General features: G+C 42.1%; 2 protein-coding genes across 8 annotated transcripts; one reads left to right on the top strand and one right to left on the bottom strand.

Moving 5' to 3' along the window:
* Positions 1-6,098: 6,098 nt before the first annotated feature.
* mmachc (metabolism of cobalamin associated C) lies at positions 6,099-8,803 on the bottom strand. Of its 2 annotated transcripts, none has more exons than XM_078259381.1 (5): positions 8,695-8,803; positions 8,227-8,424; positions 7,412-7,564; positions 7,103-7,279; positions 6,099-6,784 (listed from the first exon to the last, which is right to left on the bottom strand). In XM_078259381.1, exons 1-5 carry the CDS (start codon positions 8,782-8,784, stop codon positions 6,602-6,604), a joined length of 801 nt encoding a protein of 266 aa, XP_078115507.1. In that variant the 5' UTR covers positions 8,785-8,803; the 3' UTR covers positions 6,099-6,601. The 2 variants fall into 2 exon arrangements, with proteins under 2 accessions (XP_078115507.1, XP_078115509.1); XM_078259383.1 differs by having other exon boundaries at positions 8,757-8,774.
* Positions 8,804-9,028: 225 nt separating this feature from the next.
* On the top strand, positions 9,029-19,717 carry LOC144523655 (uncharacterized). Of its 6 annotated transcripts, XR_013502532.1 has the most exons (14): positions 9,048-9,093; positions 9,884-9,961; positions 10,259-10,301; positions 10,503-10,663; positions 10,818-10,899; positions 13,835-14,018; positions 14,189-14,262; positions 14,388-14,464; positions 14,615-14,715; positions 14,804-14,892; positions 15,031-15,165; positions 17,436-17,616; positions 17,768-17,840; positions 18,998-19,717. XR_013502532.1 is itself a non-coding variant. In XM_078259378.1 (13 exons), exons 2-12 carry the CDS (start codon positions 9,896-9,898, stop codon positions 17,600-17,602), a joined length of 1,179 nt encoding a protein of 392 aa, XP_078115504.1. In that variant the 5' UTR covers positions 9,048-9,093; positions 9,884-9,895; the 3' UTR covers positions 17,603-17,616; positions 18,998-19,717. The 6 variants fall into 6 exon arrangements, 4 of the variants coding, with proteins under 4 accessions (XP_078115505.1, XP_078115504.1, XP_078115503.1 ...); XR_013502531.1 differs by having other exon boundaries at positions 17,436-17,840; XM_078259378.1 differs by lacking the exon at positions 17,768-17,840.
* The last annotated feature ends 106 nt before the right edge of the window (positions 19,718-19,823 follow it).

Genomic DNA, 19,823 nt, shown 5'->3' with positions numbered 1-19,823 from the left:
ATGATGTTTCTTGTGGGCAAAGCCAAAGTAGTAAGGAGCTAATTTTGCATAAGTGACAGATTTAGAGTTCCTCGGCAGCTGTGATGTAATACTTAATGCACACAGCAGCAATAAATTAGCTCATAGCACCGTGTGAGCTTTTACCACAGCAGCCCACCAGGCACACAAAGGATCGAGCTAATTGCAATCATTCAGCAGGAAAGAGCGAGAAAGCCCCTGCTCTGTCTGAAGTAACTTTAAGTCTCTTTTTTTTCCACTATAAACAATCAAATCAACCCTCTCATTCAGTTGACTAGACCTCTTCTCATGCATGTTCGCGTGGTTTTGGTTCTTATTTCTCTGCTGTGTGCAGTTTTAAAGGTGTGTTGAACACTGCCCAGCTCAGTTATTGGTCAGTCTCTGGAATCGAGTAGCATCGCCTTTCAGAAATGAGTAAATCCACAAATAAACGTTTCCAAAGATTGATTCACTGAAACAATCAAACTACGTATGTTGCCCATTTCTAAAGTTGCATCAACAAAGATGAAATCAAACTTCTGGTTGACACACATCTGAGTGAATAGAAATGTGCCACGAAAGGCCTTTTACAATTATTTTTTTTTTTGCATATGCTGTAGTTCTCCCCAACAACTGTAAACAGACTTTGATGTGTAAAATCAGTGGAGTTCCCTTTTAGGAAGGGGAAAGAAAAACAATACCCTAAAATCTGTTCAACCCTTGGAAAAAGGATTGCAGCTTGTCAGCCTCAACGTTGACCTTACAGCAGGACTATAACACATTTTTTTCCTATTTCTTATTTCCATCTTTCATTTAAATACACTCAAGGGTTTTACAGTCTTGCTAGGTCTGGGATGACCAGCAGTTTATGGTGGTTAACGCTAGCTGGTGTTAGCTGATTTTAAATTGCTGTACAACTGACATTACTGAGTCAGTGTGTTGACTAATTGTACTACTGTTACACTATGTTTTACCAACAAATATCACACAATTGTCACTTGTGGGGATACTGTTTAGTCAAACTTACAGGGGCTCGCTTTAACTGATTTCCTTACAGGCCAACTGAAGCTGAACTCCTACAGGCCGTAACTGAACCACAAGATGTAGTGCGTATTTTAAAATAAAACCGAATGTGTCTCCCAAGAAATAAACATTATCTCACAAAGGATCTTATGTGTCTCCTGTGTCAACTTAGAAACCTTAGAAATAAACTGCAGAGAGGTGCAATGGGACTGTCTCTGCTATAGATCTATACTGTGAGGCCGTGATTCTCCTAGTTTTCTTTTCCAAAGGGTTAAATGTATCACATTCTCGGGGGAATGAAGCCCGGTGGATTATGTAAAGGAAACCTTAGCTTGGGCTAATCCTTCTCTCCTGTATGACATACACAGTTCTTTGATGCTTGGTTTATAGTGGAGACGGTGGGGAGTCAGGTGAATGTTGTTGTGTTGCTAAGAGCAACCGGAATAATGCTTTTCATTCACCATCAACACTGTCAAACTGTGTGAAACATCTGCGGCCACATACAAACCTCATACTTAATCAACATGAAGAAATGACTGCAACATTTTAAGTATACCAGTGAGTAAGATTATTTACATGTGGACATAGATGGGAGCTTGCTATTGGCGTTTTCCACTATATGAACAACAAGCCCTGTCATGTCTGCTGCACATTACCAATGAGGGTCTTCTGTTTGCATGTGGTCTCAGCGGCCAAACTCGCATCTTTATGTCTGACAGACTAAATGAGCTGTGTGTCATGTTCAAAGCACGTCTGAGTGAGATTAGAGAACATTAAGCATTGTGGTAAATAATGTCATGCATGGGATTCATCAGATTTTGTTGTTGTTTTTTTATAACAAGTTAATATGTGCGCTGAGCGCTTGTGAATGTGTAAAAAAGGAGGGACTTCTAGTTTAATTGCCTCAGATGATAATGAGATAATCAGACAGCCCTCTACCCCTCTGTCCTTGGTTGACCACTCACGCTCCCATCCATTGGCCTCCGCAACCAGAGCCAACAACTGATTGGTTGCAGGGGGGGGGGAATTCTGAGGCAGAGGACTAATTAATTATGCTAATCCATCAAACTGATAAGGGGACCGTTTAAAAAATATAAAACCTCTGGAAACACACGCACACGCTCTGGCAGAGACAGGCTCTGTGAGAAAAAAGGAGACTATTTTGTCAGAGTAAGCAGAGAGAGAGGAAGATCAGGAAATAGAGAGAGAGAACAGAATCGTAATTAAGCTCTTTCCTTTTTCTCATGGATCTCCATATCTGTAATATTCAAGAACTCTGTGTTTCCAGTCTCCATTTATTCCCTCAATTTCAAATACTGTAACAGTCATGTCAATGCTAAATTCTAAATTTGACTACATTCTCTGGATGCCGGACTTTTCCTCCCCCCCACTCAGCGCTCAGTTCCTCCTCTGTTGCTGGTATGCTGCTGGCCTTTCCCCTCTCATCTTGTTAACTGATGTCTGTGGGCGGATAACACTGCTTTACTGATCCACAACTCATGACACACCACTCATCTTTCTTTTTCTTCTTTTTTTTTTTTTTTATCTCTGCCCAAAACTATTACAGCGGCACCCGATAATTCTTGCTGTGCACAAAACATGTTATTATTGTCTTTGGATTTTGGATTCTAGTGAGCAGTGCCAGCAGTGTTTTTAACATCATTTCTCCTACTTATTCTAAACTCCTTTTATTTTACAATCAGCAACCGTGCACAGGCTTGTATTGGATTTACAAGCCCCTTTGATGTGGGACCTTTCTCTTTTTAATCTTTTATTACTTAACACTTTGGCAATATAATCTTTGTTACACTCATGCCAATAAAGTATATTTAATTCACTAGTTAACTGCTCAATGCAGTATTTTCTAATCTCTCTCTAATCTGTAATGTTCATTGCTTAGGGACTCTTTTGAGGAAACAGTGTATAGTAATGCACCAGTCAGAAAGCAAAATTGCCTCTGCAGTCCAGCAAAAAGCCAGAAACCAGGAGAGCTCGGCGGTGCACCTCTGCCTTCCAGAACTCGTGTTGCACTGTGACAGTTGAGGATACTAAACCAAGGGGAAAAGAGGGAGCTAGATCGTCAGGAGCATCCCCCACTACTAATCCCACGTCTTAGTGCTTCTTTCTCTGACATGCAGTCTAAATGTTCCACCTCTAGATATCAGTGTGTTCCAGGTAAAGCTGGTGAGGCATGCTATACTCACCTCAGAGTACAAAGCTTACAGCCTTCTCACCCACAACAACAGAGACCTGGAAACCCTGGGAACTACAAAACTTTTTTCCAAAGAGGAATTATCCCTCCACCTTCCCAATGGCATCAAAGGAGTGAGAAAAGGATGCACATGATGCAAGAGCGACAGCGAAGAAGATAGAAACCAAACGTTTTCTGTGCCAAATATATTTGCTGTGGTAAACAGCCTGGAAAATGGTACCGTAACAATATAACCCAGTAATATATATATATACAATATAATTCAGCTTCTTAGACTTAACTCTGCTAAAAATGCATCATACCGGTCATGTAATATGAATGTACTAAAAGAAAATTAAGAACTAAGTTATTTGGATGTGACTTGTGGTGGGACTGAGAGTAAACTGCAGAGTTAACTGGCTTCAAGGTGTACACAAAGAGACAGAGAGAGAAAGAGAGAGGGAAAGAGAGGTGGGATAGAGCAATAGAGGAGGGGGATAGGGGAGAGATCGAGTATCTGAGGGAGTGTAATTAACTCCATGGTCTGCCTCTCTGCAGGCCTGCGGCATACTGCTCTAAAATGCTGATTCAGTACACAGATAGAGTAGCACGGGGAGGGAGAATGGGGTGAGGAGAGGAGGGATGCAGTAAGAGAGAAAGAGAGAAAGAGAGAGGAGAGAGAGAGAGAGAGAGAGATGGGGTGTTTCAAACTGAAATGTGAAATAAAGCGATAGCTAGCTCAGTGGGACAAAAAGTCCCAAATGATAAAAGCAAAGAGTAAACGGTGAAGGCAGGAACGAGTGTGAAGCTGCTTAAATTAAAGTAGTACATAAAAGATCTGTTATATAAGATTCATTCAACTCAACAGTTACAGAGGGTAGCTGGTATACTTTATAATGTGAGGCAGGTCATCTGCAGTCAGTGCTCCACTCTGATGAGCGCTGGACATCTTCAGATGCTTCAGAGACAGCCATGCAAAAGCTCACTCAGCGTTATCGAGAGAACAGTGACATCTAGAGGCGTAACAATAGATTTGGCCTGCACTGAATTTGCACTGCAGAACTGTTGTTAGGTACAGTTACCTACTTTGTTCCTGTATCTAACCCTCACTGCTTGGTGGAGCTGCCCTGTGCACATGTCTACTGGTTGTACCTTTGTTAAAATGTAAAAAAAAAAAAAAGGAAGAACTACACCTGACAAACAGAGTGTGTCCTGGGTCACACTTAGAGGTGCAACGATGAATCGATTAATCGATTAGTTGTCAACTATTAATCGCCAACTATTTTGATAATCGATTAATCGTTTGAGTCATTTTTTTTATTAAAGAAAAAATAAGATTTTTCTGATTCCAGCTTGTTAAATGTGAATATCTTCTAGTTTCTTCTCTCCTTTGTGACAGTAAACTGAATATCTTTGAGTTTTGGGGAAAACAAGACATTTGAGCACTGAGCCACATTTTTCACCATGTTTTGACATTTTTATAGATCAAACAACTAATCGATTAATCGAGAAAATAATCAACAGATTAATCGACTATGAAAATAATCGTTAGTTGCAGCCCTAGTCACAGTACCTGTGTGGGGTGATGATTTACTGCCAGAGGGGTTAGTCACAGTTGAAATTAGTCAGTCTATCACCAGAGGGGTAGAGGCAGCTCACATCTATAATGCATCAAGCTCAGTGTCAGGTAAACTGGAGACAAGGTCCCAACAATGGAGCCAAAAAATACTGCAGAGAGATGAGATGGATGGATGACCCAAATACTTTTCATTCAAAGAATACTAAACAAACATGCAGTTATCATATCTAACAGATATCTAATGCATCATAGGCAGATTTGATTTAAGTAACAATATAGATTAGAGATGGTCCGATACCATTTTTTGCTTCCCGATACCGATACCTGAACTTGCGTATCGGCCGATACCGAGTACCGATCCGATACCAGTGTGTCATATATTTTAACAAGTGTATGCTACTATCCCTGTATGGATGCAATATTATTTCTATATAATCTTTGTTGTCGGCCTGGCTCAGGTTAAACTCTTTGTGAAACATGAACAAACACAAACGATGAACGCCCCAGAACTTTCTTCTATAATCCAGTTTGACAGTCAGTTATAACGGAAAAAGAACACAAATAAACTACTTTAACATAGATTTTCTTTAGGGCTTTATTACGTGGTATCGGATCGGTGCATTAACTCCAGTACTTCCCAATACCAGCGTTTTAGGCAGTATCGGAGCATCTCTAATATAGATGAAATAGTCATGACCGAAAGAAAGAGATCCAGGGTACAAGCTGCCGAAATGGGTTTCCTCAGGAGGGTGGCTGGCGTCTCCCTTGGAGATAGGGTGAGAAGCTCAGTCAGCTGTGAGGAACTCGGAGTAGAGCCGCTGCTCCTTTGCGTCGAAAGGAGCCAGTTGAGGTGGTTTGGGCATCTGGTAAGGATGCCCTCTGGGCGCCTCCCTAGGGAGGTGTTCCAGGCACGTCCAGCTGGGAGGAGGCCTCGGGGAAGACCCAGGACTACGTGGAGGGATTATATCTCCACCCTGGCCTGGGAACGCCTCGGGATCGGAGCTGGTTAATGTGGCTCGGGAAAGGGAAGTTTGGGGTCCCCTGCTGGAGCTGCTGCCCCAGCGACCCGACCCAGGATAAGAGGACGAAGATGGATGGATGAATGGATATTGATGAACTATAAAAAGCACCGATTAATATGACCAACAGTCATTTTCACTTTCATTATTTTACAATGAAAAACTGTTGATGGCTCCTATGTATTGGGTTGAAAGCAAAAACCTCAAGAAACGAAAATCAATTAGAGGTAGGTGAAAACATAATGTGTTTTTCCAACAATGGGCAAACCATCAAATCAAATCCTTGGAGTCATAAATGTCTGTATTGTTTATTTTTTATGCCTTCACTATTAAATTAAATAGAAATAATCTAGAAATGATTAGATAAAAAAAGTGTTTGTCCTCTTTATGATTAAAAAAAAAACAAAAAAAACTAAATCGGCACATAAAGATACAAATTCAAGGCAGGCTGGTGATACAGGTTTTTTTTCCACCGAAGCCCCTCGTGTTGATATTGTGTGAAATAATACAATGTGCAAAGTGAAAGTCACTGTTGCTACTTTAAACGTCTGCAGTTTGTGCGTTACGGTATGACACGAGCAACTAGGATATAAGGTGCGTTCTTTAAAAGAATTTGGTTTAAACACACACACACAAGGTTTGCAACAGCAGCAAAAGCAGTAAATGTTCATATGAAAAGTCCCTGAAAAGTATCCCTTGTACCTTTTAAAAGCTTCCACCAAAACCTTACAAGCTTAGTAGTGGGGGTTTGTGCTCAGAGAGGATGTGCAGCACTTCCACACTGCAGCTCTTTCAGCCATGTCCAGTCACCTGGCTCTGAGTGTCGGATGTCGAATCAGGTTGATCGCTTTCCCTCGGCAGGAAGCCCCAAGTCTTAAGCAGAGCAAACCGCTGAGCAGGAGGAGTGGAAAAGTAGTCCTTCTGTTTCTGAGAGTAGATCTGGACTGGACGGACGATGTCTCTGTAGGCCCAGTCCTAATGACGCAAAAAATCTCTGATTATCTTTGATTTATCATATATTTATTTATATAATAAAAAAAATACATCAAAACATAAACTAGTACTGTGTTCAACGTCAGGAAAATGTATTTAGAATCACACAAGCAATCTTATTCTACCAAAGTCCAGGGTAAATTAGGACCCATGGGAAAAGAAAACCTCCACAGATGGGGGGGGTCTCTTATCTAAAGGCCATCTGTCTGGAGGATTTACGACATGAAATGGTTTGGTGTCCCCTGCTGTCTATTTAATGTGTGTGCCACAGGTATTATGGCTCACAGTGAGGTTCTGTACCTGCCAGTGAAAGTTAAAAGCCTCCAGCAGCTGTATCCTGCCCTCTCTTGAAGGCACACAGTCAGGTGGATCAGGCTGCACCATCTCAGAGTCCACCGTCACACCTCCAAACACCAACAGGGCTCTGATGGCAAACCAGCCCCCGAACCTCGGATGAACACACACTCCGAACATCTTCTGCAGGTAACAGAGGGAGATGCACAAAACACAGGTGAGCAGACAAGAATGGAAACACTGCACTACAAAAATATCTATCGCAACTGTTGGAGTTTAATTACACAACAATTCCTTATAAATGCATGACGTTACTTTTTCACCCCAGGGATGGTCTCTGACATCAGACTGTTGGTAGTAGAAAGCTGCTCCAGACACATGAGCCGCAGTCTGCGCCAAGAACTTTGGCTTCCTGCTGGGCAGCAGCTCGTAGTCATACATCACATCCACCTCCTGTCCTGGGAAACACTGCAGGGCAGGGAGAGGAAACGGACATATTTAGGTGTCACAACCTGATCATGAAAATAGTTGTAGTTGCAATCCTATCCCTAACTGGAGTTAGGCAACATGATGACATATGGTGTGAGACAATCAGAGATTTTCCATTACAGTTTCTAGTCTACTGGAACTAGTCAACCTTTCACTTAAGTTTCCTCAGTTGGCTCCGTGGTAGAGCAGGCACACATATACTAAGAGGAGAGGTTTATGCCTCGATGCAGAGGTCCAGGGTTCGAATCCGACCTGTGACAATTTACTGCATGTCTTCCCCCTCTCTCTCCCCTTTCTCACCTAGCTGTCCTGTCAAAAAAAATAAATTAAAAGGCGGAAAAGCCCCAAAAAATAATCTTTACAAATATATCTGCTGATATTGTAACATAAAAGTACATATTCAGTAATATAAGAATGAATACATAATGGCCCAACCAAATTTAAAAACGTGCTTTTTGTCTGTCGCACTTTTAAGGTCGGGGGGCGCGCGCGCGCGCACACACACACACACACACACACACACACACACACACACACACACACACACAGACACACACACACACACATACATACATACACACACACACACACATATACATACACACACACACACACACACACACACACACACACACACACACCTCGGAGACAGCAGAGGAGACGCAGTGTTTGACACACTGATCTATGGGGTCAGACAGCTTCTGGCAGCTCCTCTCCTCCATGAAGGGCAGGAAGGCTTGTTCAAACATAGCAGGAGTGCTGAGCACCACCACGGCCAGGTTGTCATCTGGGTAAGCCAGGCGCAGGGAGAGAGGCAGCACAGAGTTATACCACCCAACCTGTGAACATGGTGGGACAGTGTCACAGGCAGAGGCACACAGGCTGTAACAAACTAGTATCTCTATATAGCATTCAAACTAATTTAGCTGGATTATTAAAACAATAAACCGGCTGTTGAAATTTAATAATTTTACCACCATAATTATATTTACTGACTTTTGTTTTTAACTTCCTAGCTAGCAGGTAAAGTATTACATTGTATTTCTCACACGTTGAAGCCCTTCTTGCTGTTAAGGCTACACACTAGAAAGAAATTAGTGCAACAATACCTTTAAAGGGTAGACTTCAAATCCTACTTTTGCTAAAGAGTCCTTTAAAAGTGCCGTTTTACCTTCCACATTGGCAGTGGAAGCCGCCATTGTTGCATGTCAACACAAAGCTAAGGATTGTGGGATACGGTGTTCTTTGGCCTATCAATATCAGAAATTAGGCTAGACTTGTTTTTTCTGCAATGATTTGGCAAAACTAATGCATCCAATACAATATATAATGCAGTGTGTTTGGGAGAAATTCTACTCTAGCACTTCACATATTTTGTGCGAGTAAAGAATATTACGAATATAGTCACTATCTACTACAATACCCAGAAGACCCCTGCGACCACGTCATACGCAATCACGTTACTGTTATGGGCTCCTGGATTTAAAAGTGGAGTCGCAAGGTTTTCTGTGAGTAGCCTGCTAAGCCAGCTAACATAAACATTTGCATTGTTCTCCTTAAACATTATTTATGTTTTCAGCGACAGGTTCTATGTCATATTCGTAAGGTTATATTACTCAGTGTATAGGGATCGGCCAATAATAATGTTGCCAACCATGACAGTAACGTAACGTTGTGAACGCTGTCAGGAAAAAGAACGTAAAGCTGATGCTAACGTTAACTGACATTAGCTTGGGTTAACAATAGGAAAACATTGGCTATTTAACGTTTACTACGCCCCCTTTGCGTTATCTTGACGGGTTTAGTGTTTTGCTATATCTTAGCCAGCATATCGTTGTCTACTCTACAAGGTTCCTTGAGCAGGGGGTTGTTGCGTCGCTTCCAGTTTAAGTCTGTGTATCTGTTCCTGGAAGCTTGAGAGATATTCCCCACTGGCCTGGAGACCAATAAAGTAGGCTGAGCTCATTACATTATCAGAAAGCCTGCACCTTGGCTACATTTACCTAAGTAGCAGCTGATAATCGTCACTACAAACGTGCATTTATCCAGGCCTGCTCTAATTTAATCTCACACAAAGTGTCAGAGATCTCTACTAGGTTGTTAACCTCACCGACAAGCCACAAAACACTTCCAAAGTTACTGTATCACCATCCCACAGTGGGGTTTTGATGTTGTAACGCCACTGTCAGGCAACACAACACTGTCTTGCATGACGTTTTTTTATATACCAAGGATCAAGAATTAACCGACTAATGCTAATGAATGATGCATTTGACAACTTGATGCACTTCTTTTTAGTTCAACTCCAACATGAACTGGGACAATCAGCTGAGCTCTATCCTGTCAGGAGCAGATAGCAGCGTTGCAAAGATGAGGGTGAGTAGATCCAAATAGCCTTCCCCTCTATTAGCCTTGCTGGAAATAACAGAAACTAATAATCTAAAGAGTGTGTGGTCTAGGCATATTTTGTTTTGCATCAGTGAAAGGGAGTATACATCATACAGTAGGAGTGCCTTCACTATGTGGCCTTGTGGTCTAGTAAATTTTCATAACTGGAGCTATCTGTAGATGGCAGTAAAGCTCCACTAAACTTTTAACAGGGTAATGTAGTCATACTGATAGTGAGAGTTTGGAAATTCCCTATTGTTTGAAATTATTTGTTTGTGTCCACAGGAGAGACTGACGTCACCAGGGAAATTTGCCAAAGGAGGCGAAGGTGGGTGAACTATGTGTCGGTTTCTGAATATGACTGTTAAGGGGAAATTACCTTATTTGTGTGTGTGTGTGTGTACTTTCACCCTTTTAACCTTTATAGTAAAGTGCAGATAAGGATCGTAGGGAGAGTGGTTTGAACTCCTTTTGATTTTGGTTTAAGCCGTTTGTGAGCAACCTCCCTCACATGCCTCTTCCTCTCCAGATTTTTTTCCAGTGAGGGAGAGGATTCGTGATTCAGATTTGGGCCCTCCTGCTCTTCCTCCTCGTGCCCCCCTTCTCCGACAGCCTTCCCCATCCCTCAGTCCATCTGTTCACTGGGCAGATCTAGCTGCTATCCAGTCACAGCTCCAGATACAGAGCCAGGTGTGTGAATATTTGCTTAACCGAGCCAGGTGTGCGAGATCAAATATAGTTACCACAAAGTAGTCAAATAGTATGTGATGTATCAAAGTGTTGTTGACAGAATTCTGTTTTTTTGTTGTTGTTGTTGTTTTTTTTCCCCTAATGGGTTTTAAAGGCAATTGAGTCTCTCACCAAGAAACTCCATGACGTGGAAAGGGAGAGACAGTCTCAACAATGTCACATCCAGACACTACAAGGTAACCTACTGCACCATGACTACTTACCTCAGTTTATACTGGGTCACGTTGTCCCCTCAAACATACAACACTATTATTGTCAACTAGAAGAAAGGCATTCTTATCAGGTTCAACACTGCTTAATGTTGTCATACCCAAACTAAGTTAACAGCTTGCATTTGAAAAATAAACAGAACCCAGTCATGTTTCTTTCGAGCTGCAGCATTTCAACACAAATTCATCTTTGACACATACAGTGGTGTGAAAAAGTGTTTGCCCCCTTCCTCATTTCCTGTTCCTTTGCATGTTTGTCACACTTAAGTGTTTCGAACATCAAACCAATTTAAACAATAGTCAAGGACAACACAAGTAAACACAAAATGCAATTTGTAAATGAAGGTGTTAATTATTAAAGGTGAAAAAAAAATCCAAACCATCATGGCCCTGTGTGAAAAAGTGATTGCCCCCCTAAACCTAATAACTGGTTGGGCCACCCTTAGCAGCAACAACTGCAACCAAGCGTTTGCGATAACGTGCAATGAGGCTTTTACAGCGTCCTGGAGGAATTTTGGCCCACTCATCTTTGCAGAATTGTCCTAATTCAGTTACATTAGAGGGTTTTCGAGCATGAGCGGCCTTTTTAAGGTCATACCACAACATCTCAATAGGATTCAGGTCAGGACTTTGGCTAGGCCACTCCAAAGTCTTCATTTAGTTTTTCTTCAGCCATTCGGTGGTGGACTTGCTGGTGTGTTTAGGATCATTGTCCTGCTGCAGAACCCAAGTTCGTTTCAGCTTGAGTACACGAACAGATGGTCGGACATTCTCCTTCAGGATCTCTTGGTAGACAGCAGAATTCATAGTTCCTTTTATCACGGCAAGTCTTCCAGGTCCTGAAGCAGCAAAACAGCCCCAGACCATCACACTACCACCACCATATTTTACAGTTGGTATAATGTTCTTTTTTATGAAATGCAGTGTTCCTTCTCGCCAGATATACTTGGACACACACCTTCCAAAGAGTTCCACTTTTGTCTCATCGGTCCACAGAATGTTGTCCCAAAAGTCTTGGGGATCATCAAGATGTGTTCTGGAGAAATTGAGACAAGCTTTGATGTTCTTTTTTGCTCAGCAGTGGTTTTCTCCTTGGAACTCTGCCATGCAGGCCATTTTTGCCCAGTCTTTTCCTGATGGTGGAGGCATGAGCGCTGACCTTAACTGAGGCAAGTGAGGCCTGCAGTTCTTTGGACGTTGTTGTGGGGTCTTTTGTGACCTCTTGGATGAGTCGTCGCTGCGCTCTTGGGGGGTAATTTTGGGCGGCCGGCCACTCCTGGGAAGGTTCACCACTGTTCCATGTCTTCGCCATTTGTGGATAATGGCTCTCACTGTGGTTCGCTGGATTCCCAAAGCTTTGGAAATGGCTTTATAACCCTTTCCAGACTGATAGATCTCAATTACTTTCTTTCTCAATTGTTCCTGAATTTCTTTGGGTCTCGGCATGATGTGTAGCTTTTAAGGATCTTCTGGTGGACCTTACTGTGTCAAGCAGCTCCTATTTAAGTGATGCCTTGATTGTGAACAGGTGTGGCAATAATCAGGCCTGGGTGTGGCTAGAGAAATTGAACTCAGGTGTGGACAACCACAGTTATAGTATGTTTTAACAAGGGGGGGGCAATCACTTTTTTCACACAGGGCCATGATGGTTTGGATTTTTTTTCTCCTTTAATAATAAACACCTTCATTTACAAATTGCATTTTGTGTTTACTTGTGTTGTCCTTGACTTTTGTTTAAATTGGTTTGATGTTCGAAACACTTAAGTGTGACAAACATGCAAAGGAACAGGAAATGAGGAAGGGGGCAAACACTTTTTCACACCACTGTAAGTCTGTAGCTTTCGAAATATATTGTGTTGTTCAATTGAACCGTTAAGTGTGAAAAACAACAATAATTTGGTAGTCAAATCCAATTTCAGCTAACCGATTCTTTACAGTCCTTTTATTTTAAATCTTATTGGTGCCCTCATATCAACCGCTCTTGAATTCTGTCTTTATTTTTGGACCATCCGAGTGGCTTCCTTACCTTCTAACCTTATTTAAAAAAACTTGAGCACGGCTTCTAACATAATCAGAAAAGTGACCAAAAAACACACTTTTACTAATTGGCTGACCTCTTGTTTTAGCTCTTTTAAGTTTTCAGTATCTTATAAAACACTTTGGATCAGCTGTGTTGTAGTTGAAATGCTATATATACTGTATGTAAATAATTGTAGACAAAAAAAGACAAGGCAATTCCAGCCTCTACAGCTACTACTTATGCATTTAATCTGTTTAAATGACACACATGGGCATTGCATTACGGCTCAAAACAGGAACAATGACTCCATTTTTAGTTTGCATTAAATACACTTTGATCCATTTTCACTATGATTACTGCATACTGTCATTTTCATTTAGCTTATCTCAGGGGAGAAGATGGGGAGTGGAACCAGTAGCAGAATCCTCACTGCAACTCAGTTTTGTGGACCATCAGCACTCACAGCGTCACAAGCAAGAGATAGAAACTACCAACCTTTTCTGACATGGTCTTAATTGGTTCACATTAATTATGCTAAGATGTCATATTTTATTCCTTCCTTGACGTGGTTTGAATTGTATCTCAGTTGCACATTTCTTGGACAAACGTGTTTGCTAAATGAATACATGTACAATTATCTATTGATGTATACAGTGCCTCACCACTGTTCTAAGTTTCGGATCCCGCTAAAGCTCTCTCTCCCCTGCTTTCTCCACTCACTGCCCACCCCTCTACTGTCTGAAAAAGCCAACTCCACTCGCCAAGGGAGGATTCATTTATAATTAAAGACAATAAATAATTTGGATTTGTTCTCAAGGCTGCTAAAGGAGAAAGAAAAGAAGAAAAAAAAATCCCTTCTTCACAGTAACTTCTCTTTTCCAGAGGAGGTTCACAGGCTGCGTGAGGAGCTGAGGGAGAGGGAAAGCGAGAGGGCGGATTCGAGGAGGGGGCAAAGTCCAGGAGCAGAGAGAAGGATGGAGCAGTGGAGGAGAGAGGTTGGACGTGAGCTGAGCAATCTGCGGGGACACATCACCAGAGCCACATCGCTAGGCAACCTGGAGGAGAGGTGCATCAGGGGTGGAGCTGGGGGGTGTGTGTGTGTGTGTGTGTGGGGGCGGATTGGATTGCTGCTAGTGTCTGGGTGACATTTTCATTTCAGTTATGACAAATGAAAAAACAAAACAGCCTCATCACCACTTTTCTGTCTTTTAAAAAAAAAAAAAAAAACTGTTACAGTTTCAGCTCAAAGCTCCGCAGAGAGGAGCTGGAACACCTGCGGAGAGAGGTGGACCAACTGAAAGCACAACTAAGTGAGTCACGTACACACAATACATCATGCCCTCTCATTGATTCTGCACCCCATGCTGGCCTCCAAAGCAAAGGCAAGCACAGTCTTGTTCACAACGTCGGCTCTTTCTACTTTTCCTCTTAACAGGGAGACAGGGGGAGGATGTGTTCCTCCAGCAGACAGAGGCCAGAGAGACCCGAAGACAGTACGAACACAGCTGCAAGGTACACACACACACACACACACACACACACACACACACACACACACAAACACAAACACACACATTGTATCACGCAGGTTATGTTTGCTTCTGCATGTGTGCTTTTGTATTCCTTCAGATCCTTAACCTTTCCTTTGTGTGCTTTGATCAGACACTGGAGGAGCTGACAGATAGCTACAGAACTCACAGCACTGATCTGGCAAAGACTGTCTCTCAGTATTCTCACACACAGCAAGAGGTCCGCCAGATCAGGTACATGCGTGTAGAGTGTGCGTGCACCTGTGTGTTTGTTTGCCTTTCTGTGACTAAGCTTACCTCGCAATGAATCTCTTTACAACAGAACAACTGTGTCCGAGCTGAAGGAGGAGGTCAGGAGACTTGTTCTCAAAGAATGTCAACCAACACCTTTGCAGTCAGCACACACATCAGGCAAGTCTCTCTCCTTCTCTGGCTCACACACACACACACACACACACACACACACACACACACACACACACACACACACAGCCACACACACCCACACACACAGCATGATATTTAACCATGTCTTTTTATTTGATTCAGGGGCATCTCCGCTCCCTGGCAGCCACAGTAGAGGGGCCAGAGTTGAAGAGGCCGACTCTGACTCCGAAGACTTTAGCCCAACCCCGAGCCTGGCCGAGGTCAGCTCAGATGATCTGTCATGGCTGGAAGACCCTGGTAAGGACGAATGCTTTCTGAGTTTTAAAAAAAAAAAAATGCACCCAAGCATGGTTGCCTAGTAGGGCTGCACAATATAAAGATTATTTTTGGGCTTTTCCACCTTTTATTTAATAGGACAGCTAGGTGCTACAGGTCAGATTCGAACCCTGGACCTCTGCGTCGAGGCATAAACCTCTCAGTATATGTGCACCTGCTCTACCCACTGAGCCAACCCAGCCACACAATATATTGTTTTTCATCGTCATCACGCAATAACCATATCATGAAAGGCTGCAAAGTATCACGAAAGACAGAGATTTTTGTGTTGGTTGAAAGAAAATATCAACACACAACTGCTCTTGAAAATGTAATGGTCATTCTTTTTTTTTTTATATAGTGGTGCCTCTTATATATTTAATTCAATCTTTAATGTGTTCAATAAAAGAATGTTGGAAATGATTTCCTTTCATTTGTTTTAAATTCAACAAGCAATTTGTTGTATTATTACATTAATACTGAAAGCTGCAGAACTGAGTAACTTCAAGTACACTGTTTATCACAAGTAATATCGTTATTGCGACATTCAACAACGTTAACGCATATTTTCCTCATATCATGCAGCCCTATTGTTTTATGCACCTACAGGTACTAAAGTACAGCGTCATCAACAACACCACGTGTTTCCATCATATCATTTTCATAAGCTTTCTGTCCACCAACAGTACATGTGCACAAACATTTGCTGACATTTGGATCACACGCTCCAACCAAGAGAAAATGTTACACATGGCACCAGATGGACACAGACTGATGGCGGTTTTAGCAAGATGGGACATGTAGTTTCCCCTCCTGTGCCTCTCCCACACATCTGGCTCAACCTTCACTCTGATTCATCCCAGTAGATCTGACTCAGCACTCCTATGTGTTTGCCATTTCAGCATACACTTTGGTGAAGGAATAGCTTTGCATGTTGGGAAATATGAGTGTTCGGCAACGTCTCTTGCAGAGAGTCAGATGAGAGGATCGATACCACTTTCTCTTCGAGAGTTTCTGCTGGTTTCCTTGCAGCCTCACGGTGACGGCGGGAATCCAGGAAGTCACGGCTTCCAGCAAAGAAATAGTCCTGCACATAGTCCCTGTAAAACTACGATGTTTTTACACTTCAGTTTTTTTTTGTGTTGTGGATTAAACAAAGGTGATATAACGGGTTAATTAGTGAGGTGCTGCTAGGTGGGTTTTGTTACCCAGTGGCAGGAGAAGTGATCAGATCCTTTACTTAAGTAAAAGTACGGATACCACACTGTAAAAATACTCTTTTACAAGTAAAAGTCCTGCATTGAAAATATTACTTAAAGGAGAATGCCAATTTTTAAGTTAATCTTGATCGCTATAAATATGCGAGTACAGTCGATAGAAAAAAAAACAAACGAGCCGAATCTACGAGCTTCCACTTAGCTGAAAACGGCAGTTGTCGGGGCAAGTTTTAGAGTTCTTTTTTGCCTCTTAACAGACACAAAATGCAATTAAAATGTCTGTGCAACATGAACAGGGCCCTTACGTGACAACAAGATGCGTTTTCAACACAGACATTGTTTAAATTCACTTACCCTGTCTCTATCCTGCCGGTAGCTAGCTCGCCCTGCTAGCTGCTAGCTGTTAGCTGCTAAAAAGTGAATAAGTGCATTCCCCAAAATGTCGAACTATTCCTTTAAATATATCACTAGAGGATGTTCCCTGATGAAGACCGAGAAGTGAAAGAGACTAGAATGAAAGAAAATGTCAAAAATGAGTAATAAAAGAAAAGTGAGGAATGTAATCTAGAGATGTACAGCACCACTGTGAGCAAGTTTGTAGACCCACCGTGTTCTTCCGTCTGCAGATAAAGCAGTAAAGCTCTCATTTCCTCTCAACAGTTTCTGCAAAGCCAGTGATTGCTTGGGAAATTTGGAACCGTGTGCGTGTGCGCGTGTGTGCGCGTGCGCGTGCACGGCTCACCCCTGAGACTTACTGTAACAGAAGGTTGATGTTCCCGGATGAGATTAAGATCTCTGCTTGCTCTAAATGTTTCCCAGAGTGATTTGGGTCCATGAAGCCAGGCTAATTTGACGATTGTTTCCGCACACACACACACACACACACACACACACACACACACACACACACACACACACAATGGTACACAGTTGTTAAGGGAAAACATTTGAATGTCTTCCAGACTAATCCCAGAAGAGGCACACACACGCGCACACAAACAAAGTAATGCTCTCCTCTGGTCTTCACCTTGCCAGCTCTTCATCAGAAGCCTCGAGTGCGTCTGAGCGTACAGTCCAGACGGAGCGACTTTGCTGGTCCGGGATCAGATTTGGAGGACGATGATGACAATGATGGTGATGATCTCCTCGATGAAGATGTGAACCCAGATTTTGGATCTGACCTAAGTCTTAATGACCTCTGACCCTTTTTTATATGGTGATTTACGTAATTTCCTTGGGATGATTTAGCAAAATGACGACATTTCTTGATCAGCTTTTTAGAGTTACAGAACTATTCTGAAAACCAGAACCTTTGAAAGTAGAAGCCGTCAGGATAACTATAATAATATGGCTTATTTCCACTGTAGTCTCAATGGAAAGGAAACAAAGGACGGCAAACAGCAGACTTGGCATGGCAACAGAGGCACATACAAATAACAAGTAATTAAGTCATTCAACTTAATTTTATTACCGTTGCTTAACAGACCTGCTTAGATGTGTGATGCATAGTTCAAGCCAGTGTGGAAACTTTCTTTTAGTGAGGGGAATTCTCAAATGCTATTTTTAAACACGCCGTTTGTAAGAATACCAGAAGTGTTAGGGAACTCGGGACGGACCACGCACTACTTGTTTTTAAAATTGATTTTCAATTGCATGTCTGATTATTCTGTAAACTGTCTGGTACCATGTGACACTCCCAAACTCCTGCTACCGCAGTGTGCTGAAGCAAACCACCAAAAGAGTCAGCATTATTTGCCCTCAGTCTGGTTAGTGATATCTGCTAGAGGCAGAGGACTGTGATAGCCACAAATCCTCTTTAAATAATCCGCAGTAACTGCCCCCACATGCACACACTGGCTGGGTGCTGGGAACAAACTGAGGAGACGGGCAGCTGTTTAAGCAAGATTCTTTGCGAGAGGTTTTCAATCAGAAACTGTTTTCATGATGGTGGCTAGCCTTGTGCCTGCACAATGGCATTTTTGTAAGTAGCTTTATTTCTCACTGTAAGCTTGACTGATTGAACTTTTGGCCACGGAATTTTGAAATCGTTCGCCACCCAACGGATATTAAGTTTTCAGTTTTTTGCCACACCCTCTGCATCCATGTTGCGAGTCACTGAAGATGAATTATGGGTCCCACCGGAGTGAAACACAGAAGCACTGTGATTGTTCCTCTAAACCACAAGGTTTGGTTTCAGGCAGAAGATTTAAAAAATAGTTATGTTTACGGTTGTTATGATTACAGATTGTTGGGGTTAGGTATGTTTTAGGTGTAGTTTAGTTCATCTCTGCTTATAACTGCTGTGAGATCCATGAAAAAAAGCACTGATCCCTGTGCTTTTGATTAACAAAATAAGAGCCCACAGTACGCTTATATTTCCTTATGTCTGCATTTTTTAATTCATTAATTTATTTAACTTTAATTTCAGGTATATGCACCTTGGCCACCTTTTGATCACTTGATGTACAGTAATAAATCACAGTAAGCTTTAAAGTTCTTGTGATCATGTATTCTGTGTAAGCTACACTCTTCAGTGTTGCAGAGTAATGGATATGTAATGGCCTTTTGTTCCTGACATAATGCACTCTTCAATCCAGGAGAAATCTGACGAGGATTGGGTTTTGATTCCCGGTAATGCAGCTGAAGTGAAGACAAAGAGGAATAAAGAAGAAAAAAAAACATACACTTAACAATTAACATTACCAAGGCACCAACACCTTCAACCTCCACTGCTTTTCTTTATATACAGTAGTCCCTTTTATGCTGTCATGTCTGACATGAGTCACACTGTGCCAGCTTGGTGTCAAGCTGTTAAATATTTCAGCATCCAGACACCCCCCATCGAGGATCCCAGACCACAGTGCAGAGCCAAAGGGGAGCTGACAGGCAGGTTAGGTGTTCAGTGGCGTGTGGGTATGGAGGCTTGGGTGGTGAAAAGGACTACAGACACTATCTAGTTCATCTAATGACACAAATTGTCTCACTGGTCAATAAAAGACTTTTTGGAAAACAGTAAATGGCACAGAGCAGTACGTAACAGTTTTTAAACAGACCTCTTCTAACACGCTGTCCTTGTATAGCTGTTAATATTGTGGTCGAAGAGATATTTAATGAAGAAAAGGCTCATTTATTTGTTATTGTGGCCAGATAATGGCTGATGAATCAGACCCTTCTACTGCACTTTAATTGCATCTGCCAAGTATTTTGCAGTGGCGCTGCAGTAAAGGAGTGCACTGATTCATTCATTGAAGGTCTGTGAGAAAATGTTTTGTGTTTTGTCTCCAACAATAAAAGTCTGTGTGGAAGTTTAAAAAGAGGAGCTGGACTTTCTGTTCTGTTTTCTGTAGATCAGTGTTGTGTTCTGATGGCGCTTTTGTTTGTTGGTCCTGCTGTCAAAGAGTCAGTTAACAGTTTATAACAAAC

The sequence above is a fragment of the Sander vitreus genome, chromosome 9 (genome assembly GCF_031162955.1).
Source record: "Sander vitreus isolate 19-12246 chromosome 9, sanVit1, whole genome shotgun sequence".
Taxonomy (NCBI): Eukaryota; Metazoa; Chordata; class Actinopteri; order Perciformes; family Percidae; genus Sander; species Sander vitreus.
The sequence above is the reverse complement of the archived record's forward strand: the minus strand, read 5'-3'. Positions and strand labels throughout refer to the sequence as shown.